The 18,487-nt window shown below is 47.5% G+C and overlaps 3 protein-coding genes across 6 annotated transcripts in view; 2 read left to right on the top strand and 1 right to left on the bottom strand.

The window, feature by feature from the left end:
- The window catches only part of ALDH3A2 (aldehyde dehydrogenase 3 family member A2), a 62,229-nt gene extending 44,867 nt beyond the window's left edge, over positions 1–17,362 (top strand). Inside the window, exon 9 of one of the 2 annotated variants that reach the window (XM_055242035.2) lies at positions 16,658–17,362. In XM_055242035.2, coding sequence (XP_055098010.1) covers positions 16,658–16,710 — 53 coding nt within the window. In that variant the 3' untranslated portion in view covers positions 16,711–17,362. The remainder of the gene's footprint in view (positions 1–16,657) is intronic. The other variant, XM_055242032.2, reaches the window with a different exon arrangement.
- The window catches only part of LOC129462235 (multidrug and toxin extrusion protein 2-like), a 145,687-nt gene that overhangs the window by 109,046 nt on the left and 18,154 nt on the right, over positions 1–18,487 (top strand). The window lies entirely within an intron of this gene.
- SLC47A2 (solute carrier family 47 member 2) overlaps positions 1–18,487 on the bottom strand; it is a 36,724-nt gene that overhangs the window by 13,609 nt on the left and 4,628 nt on the right. The window contains exons 6-14 of one of the 3 annotated variants that reach the window (XM_063617829.1): positions 15,622–15,666; positions 15,207–15,304; positions 14,651–14,748; positions 13,544–13,657; positions 12,366–12,438; positions 11,598–11,637; positions 11,015–11,123; positions 10,045–10,120; positions 9,560–9,629 (exon numbers count right to left, since the gene is read on the bottom strand). In XM_063617829.1, coding sequence (XP_063473899.1) covers positions 9,560–9,629; positions 10,045–10,120; positions 11,015–11,123; positions 11,598–11,637; positions 12,366–12,438; positions 13,544–13,657; positions 14,651–14,748; positions 15,207–15,304; positions 15,622–15,666 — 723 coding nt within the window. Of the gene's footprint in view, positions 1–9,559; positions 9,630–10,044; positions 10,121–11,014; positions 11,124–11,597; positions 11,638–12,365; positions 12,439–13,543; positions 13,658–14,650; positions 14,749–15,206; positions 15,413–15,621; positions 15,667–18,487 lie in introns of all 3 variants that reach the window. The other 2 variants (XM_055242020.2, XM_055242019.2) reach the window with 2 other exon arrangements.

The following is an 18,487-nucleotide window of genomic DNA, read 5'->3' on the forward strand; positions in this document are numbered from 1 at the left end:
CAGGAGAATTGCTTGAACCCAGGAGGCAGAGATTGCAGTGAACTGAGATTATGACACTGCACTCCAGCCTGGCGACGGAGTGAGACTCTATCTCAAAAAAAAAAAAAAAAGGTTTATCCCAGAAATGCAAGGTATAACACCTGAAAATCAATTAATGCAAAACACCATATTAATAAAGAACAATTAATGCAAAACACCATATTAATAAAGAACAAAACCACATGATTATCTCAATAGAAGCAGAAAAAGCATTCCGCAAAATCTAGCACCCAATCATGAGATGTCTCAATAAACTAGGATTAGAAGGGATCTTTCTCAACTTGAAAAAGGGCATTTAGGAAAATCCTACAGATAAAATTTAACACAGAAAGACTGAATACTTTGAATACTTTCCCCTTAATAGCGGAATCAAGGCTCAGATGTATGCTCTTTACACTTGGATTCAACATTGTACTGGAGAGCTGGGCACAGTGGCTTACACCTGTAAACCCAGCACTTTGGGAGGCCGAGGAGGGTGGATCACCTTAGGTCAGGAGTTGGAGACCACCCTGGCCAATGGTGAAACCTTGTCTCTACTAAAAAAAAAAATAAATAAACAAATAAAAATTAGCCAGGCACAGAGTTGCGTGCCTGTAGTCCTAGCTACTTGGGAGGCTGAGGCAGGAGACTCGCTTGAACTTGGGAGGCAGAGGTTGCAGTGAGCCAAGATCGTACCATTGCTCTCTAGCCTGGGTGACAGAGCGAGGCTCCTTCTCAGAACAAAACAAAACAACATTGTACTAGAGGTTCTCCCCAGTTTGGAAAGCAGAAGTAAAACTGTCTATTCACAGATGACATGATCCTACATGTAGAAAATCTTAAGGAGCTCAGACACACAAACTATTAGAACAAGGTCACAGGATAAAGGATCAATAATCAAAAAATCAATTGATTTTTTATAAACATGAACAATCTAAAATGAAATTAAGCAAACATTTTCATTCACAGTAGCATCCAAAGAATAAAATTCTTTGGGGTAAATTTAACAAAAGAAGTATAAGATTTGTCCATTGAAGACTATAAAACATTGCTGAGATAAAAAAGTTCTAAATAACTAGAGACATTCTGTGCCCATGGATTGGAGGCCTCAATATTGTTAAGATGACACTTCTCTCCAAATTGATCTATAGATTCAACACAATTCTTTTCAAAATCCCAGCATGCTTTTTAGTAGGAATTGATAAGCTGATTCTAAAATACATACAAAAATGCAAAGGACCTAAAAGAGTCAAAGGAGTTTGGGGACAGAAAAGAACAGTTGGTATATTAATAGTACCTGATTACAAAACTCCCTGTAAAGCTACAGTAATTAAGACTGTCACAATGGCATAGCATAGACATAAATCAATGGAATGGAATTGTGAATTCAGAAGTAAACCACTACATTTATGGTCAGTTGATTTTCAACTGTGTTTCCAAGAAAATTTACTGGAGAAATGAGTCTTTCATGTGCTAACAAATGGTGCCAGGACAATTGGATATCCATATGTAAAAAATGAATTTAAACCCTTACCTCATTATACACAAAAATGAACTAAAAATGGATCAGAGGCCAGGCGCAGTGGCTCACACCTGTAATCCCAGCACTTTGGGAGGCCAAGGCGGGTGGATCACGAGGTCAGGAATTCGAAACCAGCCTGGCCAACATGGTGAAACCCCGTCTCTACTAAAAATACAAAAATTAGCCGGGCGAGGTGGTGCACACCTGTAGTCCCAGCTACTCAGGAGGCTGAGGCAGAAGAATCGCTTGAACCCTGGAGGCAGAGGTTGCAGTGAGCCCAGATTGTGCCACTGCACTCCAGCCTGGGCAAAAGAGCAAGACTCCATCTCAAAACAAACAAAAAAAAGGGATCATAAACCTAAATGTAAGAAAGACTTAAAATTAAAACTTTTTAAAGAAAACAGAGGAGAAAATCTTTGTGACCTTGGGTTAGGCAGAGTTCTTATATATAAAATAGCAAAAGCATGAGCCATAAAAAAAATTAAGAAATCGGACTACATTGAAAGTGAAAACTTTTGCAGCTCAAAAGATACCATTAAGAAAATGATTCAGTTAGACAGGAAGAAAAAGTTTAAGAGACCTATTGTACAACATGATAACTATTGTATACTTGAAAATTGTTAAGAGTATATTTTAAATGTTCTCACCACAAGAAAATTAGAATTATGTAAGGTAATGCATACGTTAATTAGCTTGATTTAGCCATTTCACAATGTCTAAACATAGTGAAATGTTTACATATATACAAACATAGTGGCTGGGTGCATTGGCTCACGCCTGTAATCCCAGCACTTTGGGAGGCCGAGGTGGGAGAATGGCCTGAGCCCAGGAGTTCTGTAGTGAGCTATGATGGTGCCACTGCACTCCAGCCTGGGCAACAGAGTGAGACCTGTCTTAAAAAAAAAAAACAAAGAACAAAAAAACCAAAACAGCAAAAAAAAAACAAAAGAAAAAAATGTATACCATAAATATATTTATCTGTGAATTTAAAAAGTAAAATTTAATTTAAAAAGACAAGCCACAGCCTGGGTTTGCAAATCATAAAGCTTGATAAAGGAATTGTATCTAGAATATATAAAGAACTCTTATAACTAATAATAAATGTTATGGGTTGAATCGTGTCTCCCACAAAAGATATTCCTTTTTTTTTTTGAGGATATGAAATTCCTTTTTTTTTTTTTTTTTTTTGAGGTAGAGTTTCGCTCTTGTCGACCTTGGCTCACTACAACCTCCACCTCCTGGATTCAAGCAATTCTCCTGCCTCAGCCTCCTGAGTAGCTGGGATTACAGGTGTGTGCCATCACGCCTGGCTAATTTTTGTATTATTAGTAGAGATGGGGTTTCACCATGTTGGCCAGGCTGGTCTTGAACTCCTGACCTCAGGTGATCTGCCCACCTCAGCCTCCCTAAGTGCTGCGATTACAGGTGTGAGCCACTGTGTCCAGCCAAAAGATGTTGAAATTCTCTCAGTACCTGTGAATGTTACCTTATTTGGAAATAAGGCCTTTGCTGACTATCAAGTTAAGATGAAGTCATTAAGGTAGGCCCTAATCCAATATGACTGGTGTCCTTATTAAAAGAGGGAATTTTCACCTGGTGCGGTGGCTCACACCTGTAATCCCAGCACTTTGGGAGGCCGAGGTGGGCAGATCACAAGGTCAGGAGATCAAGACCATCCTGGCCAACATGGTGAAACCCCGTGTCTACTAAAATACAAAAAAAAAAAAAAAAAAAAATTAGCCAGGCACAGTGGTGCGCACCTGTAGTCCCAGCTATTTGGGAGGCTAAGGTAGGAGAACTGCTTGAACCCAGGAGGTAGGAGGTTGCAGTGAGGCCAGATTGCAGTATTGCACTCCAGCCTGGCAACACAGCAAGACTCCATCTCAAAAAAAAAAAAAAAAAAAAAAAAATAGAGGGAATTTGGACAGAGACAGACATGGAAGGAAGACTTGAAGAGACAGGGAAAGGATGACCATCTACAATCCAAGAAACTCCTGAGTCTACCAGAGCTAGAAGAGAGGCCCAGAACAGATCCTTCTTTAGTGCCTCAAAGGAAGTATAAGTATGGCCCTGCTGACACCTTGATTTAGGATATCTGGTCTCCAGAACTGTAAGACAGTAAATTTGTGTTATGTAAGCCATCCAATTTTTGGTACTTTGTTATGGCAGTGCTAGTGTCTTAGTCCATTTTGTGTTGCTATAACATAATACCATAGACTGAGTAATTTATAATGAACAGAAATTTATTTGGCTTACGGTTCTGGAGGCTGGGAAGTCCCAGATCAAGTGACAACATCTGTTGAGGGCCTTCTTGCTGTATCATCCCAATGCCTGAAGGGCAAAAGAGCACACAAGAAAGAGGGGAAGGGGGCCAGACTCATCCTTTTGTCAGGAACCAACTCTTGAAATAACTAACCCACTCTTAAGATAATGACGTTAAGGCCGGGTGCGGTGGCTCACGCCTGTAATCCCAGCACTCTGGGAGGCCGAGGCGGGCGGATCACAAGGTCAGGAGTTCGAGACCATCCTGGCTAACATGGCAAAACCCCGTCTCTACTAAAAATACAAAAAAAAAAAAATTAGCTAGGTGTAGGTGGTGCATGCCTGTAGTCCCAGCTACTCGGGAGGCTGAGGCAGGAGGATGGCATGAACCTGGGAAGTGGAGCTTGCAGTGAGCCGAGATCGTGCTACTGCACTCCAGCCTGGGAGACAGAGCAAGACTCCATCTCAAAAGAAAAAGATAATGACATTAATCCATCTCTTAAAGGTCCCACCTCGACAGGGCACACTTTGGGAGACTGAGGCAGGAGGGTTGCTTGAGGCCAGGAGTTCAAGACCAGCCTGGGCAACATCGTGAGACTTTGTCTCAAAAAAAACAAAAAGACAACCAAAAAAAAGCTCTATCTCTCAACACTGTTACATGAACATATGAACTTCGGGGGACACATTCAAACCAAAGCACTTAGCAAGCAAATACAACCAGCTACCAAATATTATATTTTCATATTTTTAAAATTTGTTTTATTTATTTTGTAGATTGAGACAGGGTCTTGCTCTGTCACCCAGCCCAGAGTGCAGTGGTGCAGTCATAGCTCACTGCAGCCTTGAACTTCTGGGCACAAGCCATCCTCCCACCTCAGCCTCCCTAGTAGCTGGGACGACAGATATGCACCACTATGCCCAGCCTTTTTTTTTTTTTTTTTTTTTAATGTTTTGTAGAGATGGTATCTTGCCATGTCACCAAGGCTGGTCTTGACCTCCTGGGCTCAAGCCAACCTCTTTCTTTAGCCTCCCAAAGTGATGGTTTTATAGACTTGAGTCATCACACCTAGCCTACTTAATTTTTAAAATGGGCAAAAGACTAAAATGGAAATTTCACTGAAGGCTACATATGAATGAATAATAAGCACACAAAAAGGGGCTCATCATTAGAGAAATGCACACTGAGACCACAGTGACATAGTAGCATATCCCCACTGGGATGGCTGCAACAAAAAAGGAAAAGCCATCCAGCAGCTTTTGTAAATATTGACAAACTGATTCTAAAGCTTATGTGGAAAGGGAAAAGACTCAAAACACAACATTTACAAAGAAAAGCAATGTTGGAGGAGTGATACTACCCAATTTCAAGAATTACTATAAAGCTACAGTAATCAAGACAGCATGGTAAAGTTGTCCACAAGGTCTTGTCTGTTGCATTATAGCAACCCTAATGTCTATTAAGTGGCTACTGTGTTTCAGACACTTTCATACATGTTAGCTCAGTTACTTCTCTTATCAATACTTTTTATATTATTTATTTTTTTGAGACAGAGTCTTGCTCTGTCATCCAAGCTGGAATACAGTGGCGCAATCTTGGCTCACTGCAACCTCCACCTCCCGGGTTCAAGCAATTCTCATGCTCAGCCACTGGAGTAGCTGGGATTACAGACATGTGCCACCATGCTTGGCTAATTTTTGTATTTTTTGTAGAGACAGGGTTTCGCCATGTTGGCCAGGCTGGTCTCGAACTCCTGACCTCAAGTGAGGACCTCCTTTGCCTCAGCCTCCCAAAGTCCTGGCATTACAGGCATGAGCCACTGCACCCAGCCTTGTATCAATACTTTAAGTCAGGGTTGATTTAAAAAAATTCTTTTAATTTTGATAAAATACACATAAAATGTGCTGTCTTAGCTGTTTTTAAGTGTACAGGTCACCAGTGTTAATTATATAGCCAGCCCTCCATACCCACAGGTTCTGCATCCATGGATTCAACCAGCCATGGATCAAAAATATTTGAAAAATAATAATACAACAATAAAAAAATACACAGCATAGCAACTGTTTACATGGCTTTTACATTGTATTAGGTATTATAAGTAATCTAGAGATGACTTAAACTCATAGGAGGATGGGCATAGGTTATATGCAAATTCCCTGCCGTTTTATATCAGGAACTTGAGCATCTGTGGATTTTGGTACCTTGCGGGGTCCTGGAACCAATTGCCCAAGGATACCTAGGAATGATTCTATTGGTGAAAGAATAGACAAAAAAGATCACTGGAATGGAAGAGAGAGCCCAGAGATAGACCCATACAAATACAGTCAACTGATTTTGACAAAGGAGCAAAGGCAACTGGAGAAAGCCTAGTTTTTTTTTCAAGAAATGGTACCGGAACAACTGGACATCCACATACAAAATAATGAATTTAGATATCCTGTTTTACAAAAGTTAAAACCACAGACCTAAAAGCAACATGCAAAACTCCTACAAAATAATAGAAAGTTTAGGTGAATTTGGGTTACATCGTGACTTTTTAAAATTTTTTATTTTACTTTATTTTTAGAGATGGGGGTCTCACTCTGTTGCCCAGGCTGGAGTGCAGTAGTACAATCACGGCTGACTATAACCTTGAACTGTTGGGCTCAAGCAATCCTCCTGCCTCAGCCTCCTAAGTAGCGAAGACTATAGGTGTGCGCCAACGCCCCCACGCCCCCAGCTAATTTTTAAAAACTTTTGTAGAGATAGGGTCTCCCTGTGTTGTCCAGGCTGGTCTCAAACTCCTTGGTTGAAGTGATCCTCCCACCTCAGCCTCCCAAAGTGCTGGGATTACCAGCACTGGTATGCTGGCATGAGCTCTACTGCATCTGGCTGGCAGTTTCTTAAAAAGCTAAAAATAAAATTATCATTTGACCCAACAGTTCAACTCCCAGGACTCTACTAAAAGAAATGAAAACAAATCCACACACAGACTTCCACATGAACGTTCTAAACAGCATTATTGATGATAGCAAAAACTAGAAACAACCCAAATGTCCATCCACTGATGAATGGATAGACAAAGGCGGTATTTCCATACAATGGAACTACTCGGTAATAAAAGGAATGAAGCAGTGACGCATGCTGCAACATTGATGAACCTCAAAAACAGTATGCTAAGGAGAAGCAGCCAGACACACGACTGCATATCATATGACCCTACTTATATGAAATTGTTCATACAGACAGAAAGCAATGCAGTGGATTGCCCAGGGCAGGAGATGGGAACAGGGATTAACTACAAAACAGTCTCCAGGAAATTCTGGGGGGTGATGTAAAACTAGATGGTGGTGATGGTTACATAACTCTAAATTCATTTAAAATCACTGAGTTGTATATTTATATATGAATTTTATCATATGTAAATTATAACTCACTAAAAGTTTACAAAATATAAAAATAAGGCTCATGGAAAATGTAAATTAAGAAAAAACCGACTAGCCAGGAGGAAAAATGTTGGGCTGCACATACACAAGCCCTCAGGCCCTGGTAACTGTTCTCTGTAAACCTGACTCGGAGTTTCTTGGTAGCCAAGTGACTAGAGAAGTACTGCCCGCTGGAAGGGGAGGCATACTTAATTTCTTAAGAAATGCTGGGCCAGGTGCCATGGCTCATGCCTGCAATCCCAGCACTTTGGGAGGCCAAGGCAGGAGGACTGCTTGAGCCCAGGAGCTCAAGACTAGCCTGGACAACATGGCAACATGCCATCTCTACAAAACTTTAAAAAGAAAATTAGCCAGGCATGGTAGTGCACACCTGCAGTCCCAGCTACTCAGGAGGCTGAGGTAGGAGGATTGCTTGGGCCCAGGAGGTCGAGCCTGCAGTGAGCTGAGATGGCACCACTGCACTCCAGCCTGGGTGACAGAGTGAGACTTGTCTCAAAAAAAAAAAAAAAAGCAAAGCTATTCCTAGCTTTCAATTTCAAGAATGATTTCTCAGGTGTGGTCTCGCCCAGACACTAGAGAAAAAGTATGGATAGTGAATAGTGTCTTTTAACAGTATCCAGGCCGGGTGTGGTGGCTCACGCCTGTAATCCCAGTGCTTTTTGGGAAGCCGAGGCGGGTGGGTCACCTGAGGTCAGGAGTTTGAGACTAGCCTGGCCAACATGGTGAAACCCCATCTCTACTAAAAATACAAAAATTAGCCAGGCGTGGGGGTGCATGCCTGTAATCCCAGCTACTCGGGAGGCTGAGGCATGAGAATCACTTGAACCCAGGAGGTGGAGATTGCAGTGAACCAAGATCACACCACTGCACTCCAGCCTGGGCGACAGAATGAGACTCTGTCTCAACAACAACAACAACAAAAAAATAGTCTCCTATGACAAAAGCAATAATGGGCTCCATAAAGTAGTTTCGTTGAATGTTCCTTGATAAAGACCACAAATATGATGCCAGAACAAAGCCCAGGGAAGGCATTTCTGCTGAGGCTAAGAACATGTGGCCCAAGCTTGTCGCTTTCTGAATGCCCAGCTATATTCAAAAATAAATCCTAGAATAGTTAGCAAACTGGCTGGAGTACACAGAGGCCTTTGGAAAAATCCTCCGTAAATATGATTTCTTTCAGTAGATTTGTAATGAGTTGGTAATTATTATGCAAGTGTTTTTTCCCCAGCTAGGGAAAGGGCTGGAGTGTGCCAGTGTTGCTAATTAAGGGCATATCCTTCTGCAGAGCTGTGGGAATGTATGCAAGGGGTGTGTTCCTGAAGAATTCACATAACTCCAGATGCAAAGTAGGAGAGCTATGGTTCAAATTCTGCTTATTAAGCAAGAGTTTAGTGTTTTGGGTTTTGTTGTTTTCTTGTGTTTTTAAAAAATCATAGCTGGGCACAGTAGTTTGTGCCTATAGTCCCAGCATTGGGACTGATACGGGAGGATCACTTGAGCCCAGGAGTTCGAGGCCAGCCAGGGCTTGGAAGATAAACCTGGCAGCTCCCAAGGCCAGCCCCACCTCCACCGTGCCAGCCTTCCTCTGGCCCAGGCTGGTGACTCAGGCCAATGTTGGAAGGCCCACCAGGAGAGGATTCCACCTACAATAGTGTGACCCTGTCTCTACAAAAAATACAAAAATTAAAAAATTGCTGGATGTGGTGGCATGCACCTGTAGTCCCAGCTACTTGGGAGGCTGAGGTGAGAGGATCACTTGAGCTCAGGAGGCTGAGGCTGCAGTGAGCCATGATCGCACTGCTGCACTCCAGCCTGGGTGACAAAGCGAGACCCTGTCTCAAAAAAAAAAAAAATCACATAATTCAAATCTGTGTTAAATGACACCTGTCCTTTAGTGATCAAAGGAGCAGAAAGTCCAGTTCCTTCTGTGTTTTGGGTGGGCTCGTTCCCTTGTAGAAATGTCCCTTTGTGCTGGCAACAGGATATGGTTGCCATTCAGCTCCTGGCCAGCCTGGGGCACAGGTAAATGTCATGGTCCCAGCTCATGAGGAATCCGGAAGAAAAAGATTTGTGGCTTTACACTGCTGCAATTTTTCAGTTCTTTGCTAATCAGCATTCACTTTTGAGCTCGTGTAAATTGCAGAAGAAGAGGGAAGTCACTCTTTGAAATAAGAATGTAACTATTATCAGCAAATACTTTGGGCACTTACTATACAGTTAGCCCTTCACGTGTATTAACAAGTTCATCCTCACAGCCCTGCGAGGTCTTGGGGAGGGCACAAGTACATAAATCATGTCCCAGGGAGTCAGGCTTTGGATCAAAGTGGTACTTACACAGATGGCCTCAAAGACGTGAAAGACACTATAAACCGGCAAGACCTGGCTCACCAGGGCAATGACATCTCTGCAGAAGAAATGAGAAAGCATTAAGACACAGATGTATCCTTTGAGACCCATTTATGTCCCTTCTATTCCACACCCCACCCCTGCAAGAAAAAGCTTTGGAGTAGAGGTAGTTGCCCCACACAAATGTAACTGGCACTGCTAGCCCAGAGTTTTCTGTGTCTGGGTCACACCTAAAACTTCAGAAGAGCCCCCACAATTTTGGACTGCCCTTCAATTAGCCTCTTGTCTATGGACAGGCACTAAAGGCCTACGGTGGACAGACAGAGGTTGGCTTCCTGTCAGTGAGAGCCAAGCCTGGGCTCTTCCTGCTTCCTTTGGGCCCAGCACTGAGTCAGGCATGTGATAAATCTGAGGATACACTGGGAACCACTTTGACATTTTCCAAAAGTCAGCATAGAAAACTGATTACCTACTCATCATTGGTAAAAATATGCCCCAGCTGATTTTTCAGGATGCTTATCAGGGTGCCCAGGACCAGGGAAATGCCAACTGGAAGAGACGAAAGGTGCAGCAATGACAGACCCCAAGCCAGGAAGCACCCTTGCTCAGATCAGCAAAGGGCTGGCCCCTACGTCAGTGCAAGTCAGCCCAGCCCTCTGCAACCAGGTGCCTTTTGTCACGGGCCCTGATGTCCCCCACATCTGAGGCGTTCATTTGGGCTAGACAGTCTTGTAGGAAGGGCAGTGTGGAAAATGCTTCCACTCCAGTGGTTCTCAGAGTGGGCGGCACGCTGGCCCAGCAACATCAGCATCACGTGGGAACTTGTTAGATTCTCAGACCCTGCCTCCGACCTACTGAACCAAAGTCTGCTGGTGAGGCCCAGCAATCTGTGACCAGCCCTCCAGGGGATTCCGGCGCAGGCTACAGCCTGAGAACCACTGCTTTCTACAGGGAAGCCGGTCTGAGCCTTCCAGTCTCAGGAAGCACAGCCATGATGTCAGAGGACACGAGTGGCTCCTTCTCCAGAGTGGGTTGGCAGCTGCCAAGCTCATGGCGGTGCTGGGAGGGCCAGGCTTGCAGAAGGACTCTGGACAGCTGGAAGGAGAGTGCTGGGCAAGAAGGGCCTTCAAAGAGTCAGGCTTCGCTCTGAGGTAAGTGGTAGAAGCCAGCTGTCTCCAGAAGAGTCCCAGAATCACAGCAGCAGGGAGGAGTGAGTGGGGATGGGGAGAAAGTGGTGGGAGGGACGCTTGCTGCTCAGGGAGGGGCAGCTGTTAGCTTATCAGCAGAGGCTGACCTGGGCCAGATGGCAGGTCCAGCAGGCTTGGAAGATAAACCTGGCAGCTCCCAAGGCCAGCCCTGCCTCCACCATGCCAGCCTTCCTGTGGCCCAGGCTGGTGACTCAGGCCAACGTTTGAAGGCCCACCAGGAGAGGACTCCACCTACCTATGCTGAGCACGCCCGAGACGGCCGAGCGCTTGGCCTGCACAGTATCCGCAGCCCCCAGAGCCATCCCCACTCGGACACAGACCCCGATGCTGAGCCCCAAGGGAATCTGGGATCAAATATAAGAAAGCACTGTCAGTGGGCCCACCCTCCAACCCTTGGAGTCCTGAGCCAGCCTGGGCCAAGAGGGATGGGAGCGGGAAGGCAGAGCAGATCTCAGGCATGCAGCATAAGAGGCATGTCACATTCTTGCTGCTGACAATGAGGCAGGGAGGGCTGGGGCTGGGAGAAGGGTGGGGGTACCCCCAGTGAGCCAACCAGTCCCACCACCACCTGCGCCATCAGAGGCAGCACAGGCAGGCGGGCCTTGCAACCAAAATCATTGTGTTGTCAAAATCAAATGAGTAAACAGATTTTAAAGAGGTGACTGTGGTCTTAGTCCCAGTAAAGCTCCCTGTAAGAAAAAAGAGATTTCAGCAGAAACCATTTGTAAAAGTAAGAATCTCCAAACTGATTTTCTAACGTAGATTTTTGTGACTCCTTTGCTTAAAGCTGGGGTCAGGGATAACATGCAGATGTGTACCCGAGTGACATGGGCCGTGTAAGCAAGATGATGGCTGTGTCTGTGGGGAGTAGAGGGGAGGTGGGGGCTATGGTGGAGGAGAGCCCATGGCCCTGCTGGGGACGCTGTCACCCAGCTCTGGCCGACTGCAGTGTGCAGGAATGTGGGCCTGCTGCTCAATGGAATGTGCTTTTTTTTTTGAGACAGAGTCTTACTCTGTTGCCTAGGCTTGAGTGCAGTGGCACAATCTCGGCTCACTGCAACCTCCGCCTCCTGGGTTCAAGTGATTCTCCTGCCTCAGCCTCCCAAGTGGCTGGGACTACAGGCTTGTGCCACCATACCTGGCTAACTTTTTATATTTTTAGTAGAGACGGGGTTTCACCATATTGGCCAGGTTGGTCTTGAACTACTGGCCTTGTGATCCGCCCACTTCAGCCTCCCAAATTACTAGGATTACATGCGTGAGCCATCGTGCCCAGCCTGGAATGTCCATTTTTAAAGAAAATCCAAAAATAAGATTGTGATGTGAAATCTCCCAATTTTAAAATAATACTAAATAATTTTTAAAATTCCAACATCTGTGAGTGAAATATCACCCTTGGTGGTCAGGTTGAGGGCACCTGTGTGTGAGCCCTGGCGTAAGCTGAGCAGGGTCTGGACCTGGTGGGCACGAGAGGCCGAGGGGGCGTCCCTCGGGAGACAGAGACAGCTTCAGGGGACAGCCTGCCCCCCTCCTATGACACCTCCAGCCATCAGGTGGGGATGTGGGGAAGGCACCCCTGCAGGAGCCTTACCATGTAGGTCACGGTGGCCACCTCGTAGATGACAGCCTGGGCGGAGAGATCCACCACGCTGAGCAGCCCTGGAGGAGAGGCCCGCCGTGAGCCCGGCCCGCAGCCCCAGACACCCAGACCCTGCGCCTTCAGGATGCTGCTTTGCTTTGGGGACTCGGGCTTTTTTTTTTTTTTCTCCTTGAGACAGGGTCTCACTCTGTCGCCTGAGCTGGAGTGCAGTGGCGCAATTATAGCTCAGTGCAGCCTCCACCTCCTGACTTAGGTGATCCTCCCACCTCAGGCCCCCAAGTAGCTGGGACTACAGGTGGTGCCACCACACCCAGCTAATTTTTGTATTTTTTTGTAGAAACAGAGTTTCCCCATGTTGGCCAGGCTGGTCTCGAACTCCTGGCCTCAAGCGATCCACCCACCTCAGCCTTTCAAAGTGCTGGGATTACAGGCATGAGCCACCAAGCGTGGCTGATTTTGAAGGGCAGATTGGTAACAATGACAACAAAAAGACATTCCTGCCTGGACTTCAGCCTGTTAGGAAAATTCTGCCCAGTGCCCCGGAGACCCCTGCAGGCTTCCCTGTGCGGTCTGTCGTTCCAGATGAACTCAGGGTGGCAGTTTGAGGGAGGGGACAGAGAACGGGACCAGGGTCTGGCAACTCGAGTTCGGTTCTTGGCCCTCCCACTGATTTTCTATTTGTGGAGTTCCTCTGTTCTTGGGACCCCGTTTTCTCATCTGCAAATGCGGGCCAGGGCAGGGGTTCTCACATTCAGGCTGCCTGGAGTCCTCACTTTACCGAGTGCTCTAATGAGCACACACAAGGCAGCAGGTGGGAGCCTCACACTGGCAAGCCCGGACCTCTGCTCATACCCGCAAACCAGCTCAATCTCTCACTCCTCCGTGCCTCAGCCACCTCCCACAGACACCTGCTCCGCCTGGCCCGTGCTGGGATTCAGGCACGAAAGGCCCAAGCCTGCCTCCTGGATGCTCACAGCCTAGCGGGGAGGCAGACCAGCAACAGACGGATCAGCCCCGCTGGGCAGTGGTGCTCTCTGGGTCCAAGCCTGGGGGCCTGGCCAGTGAAGCTGGAAGGGGGCTGGTGAGCTGCCATCCTGGGGAGGGGGCTTCTGGGCTGGGTGAGCTGCCCACACGCCATTGCGCCCCCCATGCTCTTCCACGTACCCATGAGGAAGCTCCCGATCTCGTAGGCCCACCACTCAATGCAGATCATGAGCATGCTGGGGACAGCCAGGGAGAAGAAGGGGCCCCAGTCCTGCAGGCACTGGCTGGACCAACCTGGAAACATAGGCCCCATGAGCTGACAGCCTGCCCTGCTTGCCCACCCCATTCCTGCTCCCCAACTGCCAGGAGGCCCCTAAACCCCTTCGGCTTTTCCTGCTCTGGGGCTTAGCAGGCCCAGGCACTGGGCATTTTGCAGAGGGAATGCGGCTGGTCTAGAGCTGGTGTTGGGGCCCACGGAGGAGGAGGATGCAGGAACAGGGCACCAGGCTCACCTGGCCAGTCCACACAGTGTGGCCCCAGGGCCCAGGGCATGGGTGTTGGTCCCCACTCCACCCTCAACAGTGTAGGATCTTGAGCAACTACCCACCACTCTGCAGGCTCCATTTCCATCTGAAAACCCCAGGCCTTATATCTGACCTGCCTCCCTGGGGAGTTTTCAGAGGCGGCATGAGATCAAGGATGCTGAAGGGAAACACACCACAGGTGTGCTGGGCAAGCTTGGAAGGGGCTCAGCCAGGGCCCTGCCCCACGTGAGGCCCCAGGGGCTTGCAGAGCTGTTCCTGAAATGCCTGGCAAGAGAAGGTCCTTGTATGGGATTGGCTCTCAAGAGGCAGAAAAGGACAGGCAGGCCCCTACATGCCTGGTGTTTCAGCAAATTACTTAATCTCCGTCCTCTTTGTAAAATGGGGCGGGGTGAGGTTTAAATGAATTCAGGAATGTCAGGCACCCCACGCACTGCTGACGCCTGGTATTCCACGGGTGTCACTGCTCTCACTGCCATCCTGAGAGCAGAGGCTGGGCAAGAAAGCTCCCTGGGCCAGGCTTCTGTGATGGACCCAGCAGGGCTCTGCATCTTGACACCTTGGATGGAGGGACTCTGGGCCCTTGGGGCTGGGGAAGCAAAGGGGAAGGAGGGGGCCATGCAGGGTCCTGCACCTCCTCCAACAGGCTCCACTGCACCCTCTGCCTGCTGACCACCCTGCCCCAAGGCTGGGGCAGCACGGCCGCTGGCCTGCTCAGCCTCCCAGAGCAGGCCAGGCCTCCCACCTGCCCACGTCTCCAGGTGCAGCTTCTTCAGCACAATGTAGAGAAGGAGGAAGATGGTCTGTGCAAACTGGGAGATGATGTTGGCATAGGCAGAGCCCCTGGGTAAGGAGGGAGAACAGGGCTGGGATTGATGCCAACTCTCTGCCACTGCCCTGCCTGAGAGGGAGGTGGCTCTGGCGGCCAGTCTGTGTGGGGCAGGCGTGGCTCTGCTCTTCCCCCCTCCTGGGATCAGACTCAACCAGGGCCCACAGGCACCTCTGGCCACGGTGGCTCTACCAAGGCAGCCGTGACTACAGTGTCCTGGGGGCCACCCTGCCAGTACCCACTTCACCTCTCCTGGTGGGCTTGGGCAGGAGTGGGGAGTGGCTGTCCTCTCACCTGATCAAGCCTCAAACTGAGGTCCCCAAGGGACCATCAGGCCCCTCCAACTCCCCATAACCCTCCACTTCAGGACGGCACAGGCAGGGCCAGGATGGTGACTGACCTGTCTCCACCAGGGGTGGGGAGCTCAGTGGGCAGTGTCCCTTGACCAGGCCCCACCAGCCCCCGGGCTCACCTGACCCCCAGGTTCAGCACAGAAACCAGGACATAGTTGGCCACACCGTTGACACAGTTGCCCACCACACCACTGAGGACTTGGGGCCAGGTGATCTTCTGAAATAAATGAAAACTTGCCCTGCTAAGGTGTGAGTGAGATGGATGGAGGGTGGACAAACCCAGGGTTTGGAATGGGGACTCCTCCTCCTGCCCCTTCGGCCATTCCTGTTCAGGAGTTGGAAGAGGCTAGGATGCACAGCCTCTCACCTGCCTCTGTGCGGGAGGTCAGGACGTGGCAGGTGGGTTGGAAGTGACCCCTTTCAAGAGCTGGTTCACAGATGGTGGAGAGAATGGGAAAGCCCCAGGCCCCCCCTCCCACTGGAATAGGGCAGTGTGCTGGGAGAAAGGCCTCCCCCCACACCAAAGACCTGTACCTGATTTTGCAAATATTTTGCCAGCAGATTGTAAAGAAAAATCACCTGTATGAACAGCAAACCCAAACAAATCAACAATAATGACCAAAACCCACCAAATGAGCATTAACAGACATTCCTTTCCAGGACATAGTACCCCAGATTGGGGCAATTACTTCATCAAAGTATGTCTGGGACCTCTCAGGTGCGGCCAAATCCTACCCAGCCACCGGGACTTATGCTCGGGCCCGGCCTATGGAAGAGGCCCCCTCAGGGCTCCCTTCTGCCACAGGCGAGACGAGCAGGCACGCTTTGGCTCTGAGAGAGTACCCTTTGCACACATGCTCATGGTGCACAGTGCCTGGTAGGCCTTCTGGCTGCTAAGCCAGGCTTCCATCAGCTTAGGAAGGTGAGAAGTGACCCAAGGGCCTGTTCACAGAAGGGCCCACTTTGGCTCGGCCTCAGAGACAGGATTTGAAGGCGTGACCTCGGGCGAGGGAATGGCAGGTACTGAGACATGCTGGCCATGAGCAGCCTATGCTGAGCAGGTTCAAGACCCTACGGGGGTGGCAGGCCTTTCCCTGGCTGGGGAGGACCACAGGGGAGTGTGCGTGGCAGTGTGTGTGTTGGGGGCACTGCACCTACCCTTTCTCTCCTCTCTTAAGGGGAATAGAATAGGCATCAACTGAAACCTAGCCCAGGGCCCTTGTCCCATTCCTTCCTGTAGCTCTCCACTTCTTTACAGCATAGTGTACTGATTAAGAGTACAGAACTGGAATAGACTGGCTCTGCCTCTTCTGAGATGTGTGATCTTGGGCAAGTTACTTAATCTCTCTGAGTTTGTCTCCTCATCTGTAATGGGGATAATAATAGTGTGTGTGTGTGTGTGTGTGTACTTAATATATATTTAATATTTTACATACATAAATATTGCAAAGTTAATATTGCAAAGTGCTTACAAAATGATATATGGGACATTTAAACATTCCAAGTGTTAGCCACTAACATAACTATGTTAGTGTTATTAGTCACTATTATTGGCAATTAACTTTTGCAGCTGTATTTTATGGAAAGACCTTGGCTTATTTGACGAAGAAGACACCACAGTGACATCTTTGTAGGGCATTTCCCCCCGACCCAGCCCCAATAGTCCTGGTTGACAAGATGCCATCACCTTGGTCCGAAAAGCCAAAGTATGGATTATATGGAAGACTCAGAGGAGAAGAGCAGCCCTATAAGGGGGTTTCCGTAAACCAGAAGAGATCCGTAACCAGCTAGGCCCCAAAAAGGTCATGGCACTGGCCTGGCAGAGAGGTGGGTGTGGCTGGGTCTGCTAGGACTGCATGCTGTTGGGGCACCCCACCTTCACCTTGACCTCTTCCCTGCCCAGCTCCATTGCCCACAACTTTCCCCCTGGTGCCACGGAGGCTACACTGTCAGAAAGTGAGCTCAGCCTGGTAGGGCCATCCAGCACACAGAACTGCCAGTCGTAACAGGTATCACTAAGCTGCAAGTCAAACAGTGAAGCACTGGGCTGCGGAAGAGACATACAGATCCCCGGGTCACTGGACATACAATCACTGACCTAGATAGATGCACTGTTGATTAATTAACAAATTAATGCAGAAAGGAGAGAATATGCAATAAATGGTGTTCAAAAAAATTTTAGTTGGATTAATATCTTAAATGTAAAAATAGAAACCCTGGAAGGGTCCAAAAAAGTATAAGCAAATGTGTATATAATCTTGCAGCGGGTTAAGTCTTTTTTTTTTTTTTTTTTTTTTGAGACAGAGTTTCACTGTTGCGAGGCTGGAGAGCAATGATGGGATCTCAGCTCACTGCAACCTCCACCTCCTGGGTTCAAGCCATTCTCCTGCCTCAGCCTCCCGAGTAGCTGGGATTACAGGCATGCACCACCACGCCCAGCTAATTTTGTATTTTAGTAGAGAAGGGGTTTCTCCATGTTGGTCAGGCTGATCTCTAACTCCCAACCTCAGGTGATCTGCCCGCCTCAGCCTCCCAAAGTGCTGGGATTACAGGCGTGAGTCACTGCGCCCGGCTCAAAATTCTTTAAGTCAGAAACATAAGCAGAATAAAAGGCAAATGACAAATTGGAAAATATTTGAGAAAAAAGGATTAAGATATTATTTAATAAGAAGTACAATACCTATTAACCCACTAAAATAAGCAAAGAGCTATTCACATAATAAATACATGAGAAAATGTTCAACTTCATTATCAGTAAAAGAAATGCAGGCCAAGTGTGGTGGCTCACACCTGTAATCCCAGCACTTTGGGAGGTGGAGGCGAGTGGATCACCTGAGGTCAGGAGTTCAAGACCAGCCTGACCAATATGGTGAAACCCTGCCTCTACTAAAAATACAAAAATTAGCTGGGCATGGTGGCGCATGCCTGTAATCCCAGCTACTCGGGAGGGTGAGGCAGGAGAATTGCTTGAACCTGGGAAGCAGAGGTTGCAGTGAGCTGAGATCGCACCACTGCACTCCAGCCTGGATGACAGAGCAAAACTCCGTCTCAAAAACAAAGAAAGGAAAAAAGAAATGCATGTTAGTACTATTTCTAATTGGAAGAAATCTTTTAATAATAATAGTCTATGCTAATGGAAGTTTTTGCTGGTGGGAGTAGAAATTGGTAGTTTGGCAATATGTCTCAAGAGCCGTTCACTGAGCCATCCACTTCCAGTAATGCATTTCTGTAATTAATAGTTTCCTTGAAAATCGTCTGTAAAATGATTCACAAAGATTTTTCTTTAAGCATATTTACCACAAATCTTATTTATAATAGTTTGTATTATAAATAGGGATTGGTTAATAAGTTATGGCCTAACTATGGGTACCAGATAACCTTTGGAATTAATATTATGGAA

The sequence above is a fragment of the Symphalangus syndactylus genome, chromosome 14, assembly GCF_028878055.3.
Source record: "Symphalangus syndactylus isolate Jambi chromosome 14, NHGRI_mSymSyn1-v2.1_pri, whole genome shotgun sequence".
In the NCBI taxonomy this organism is placed as follows: domain Eukaryota; kingdom Metazoa; phylum Chordata; class Mammalia; order Primates; family Hylobatidae; genus Symphalangus; species Symphalangus syndactylus.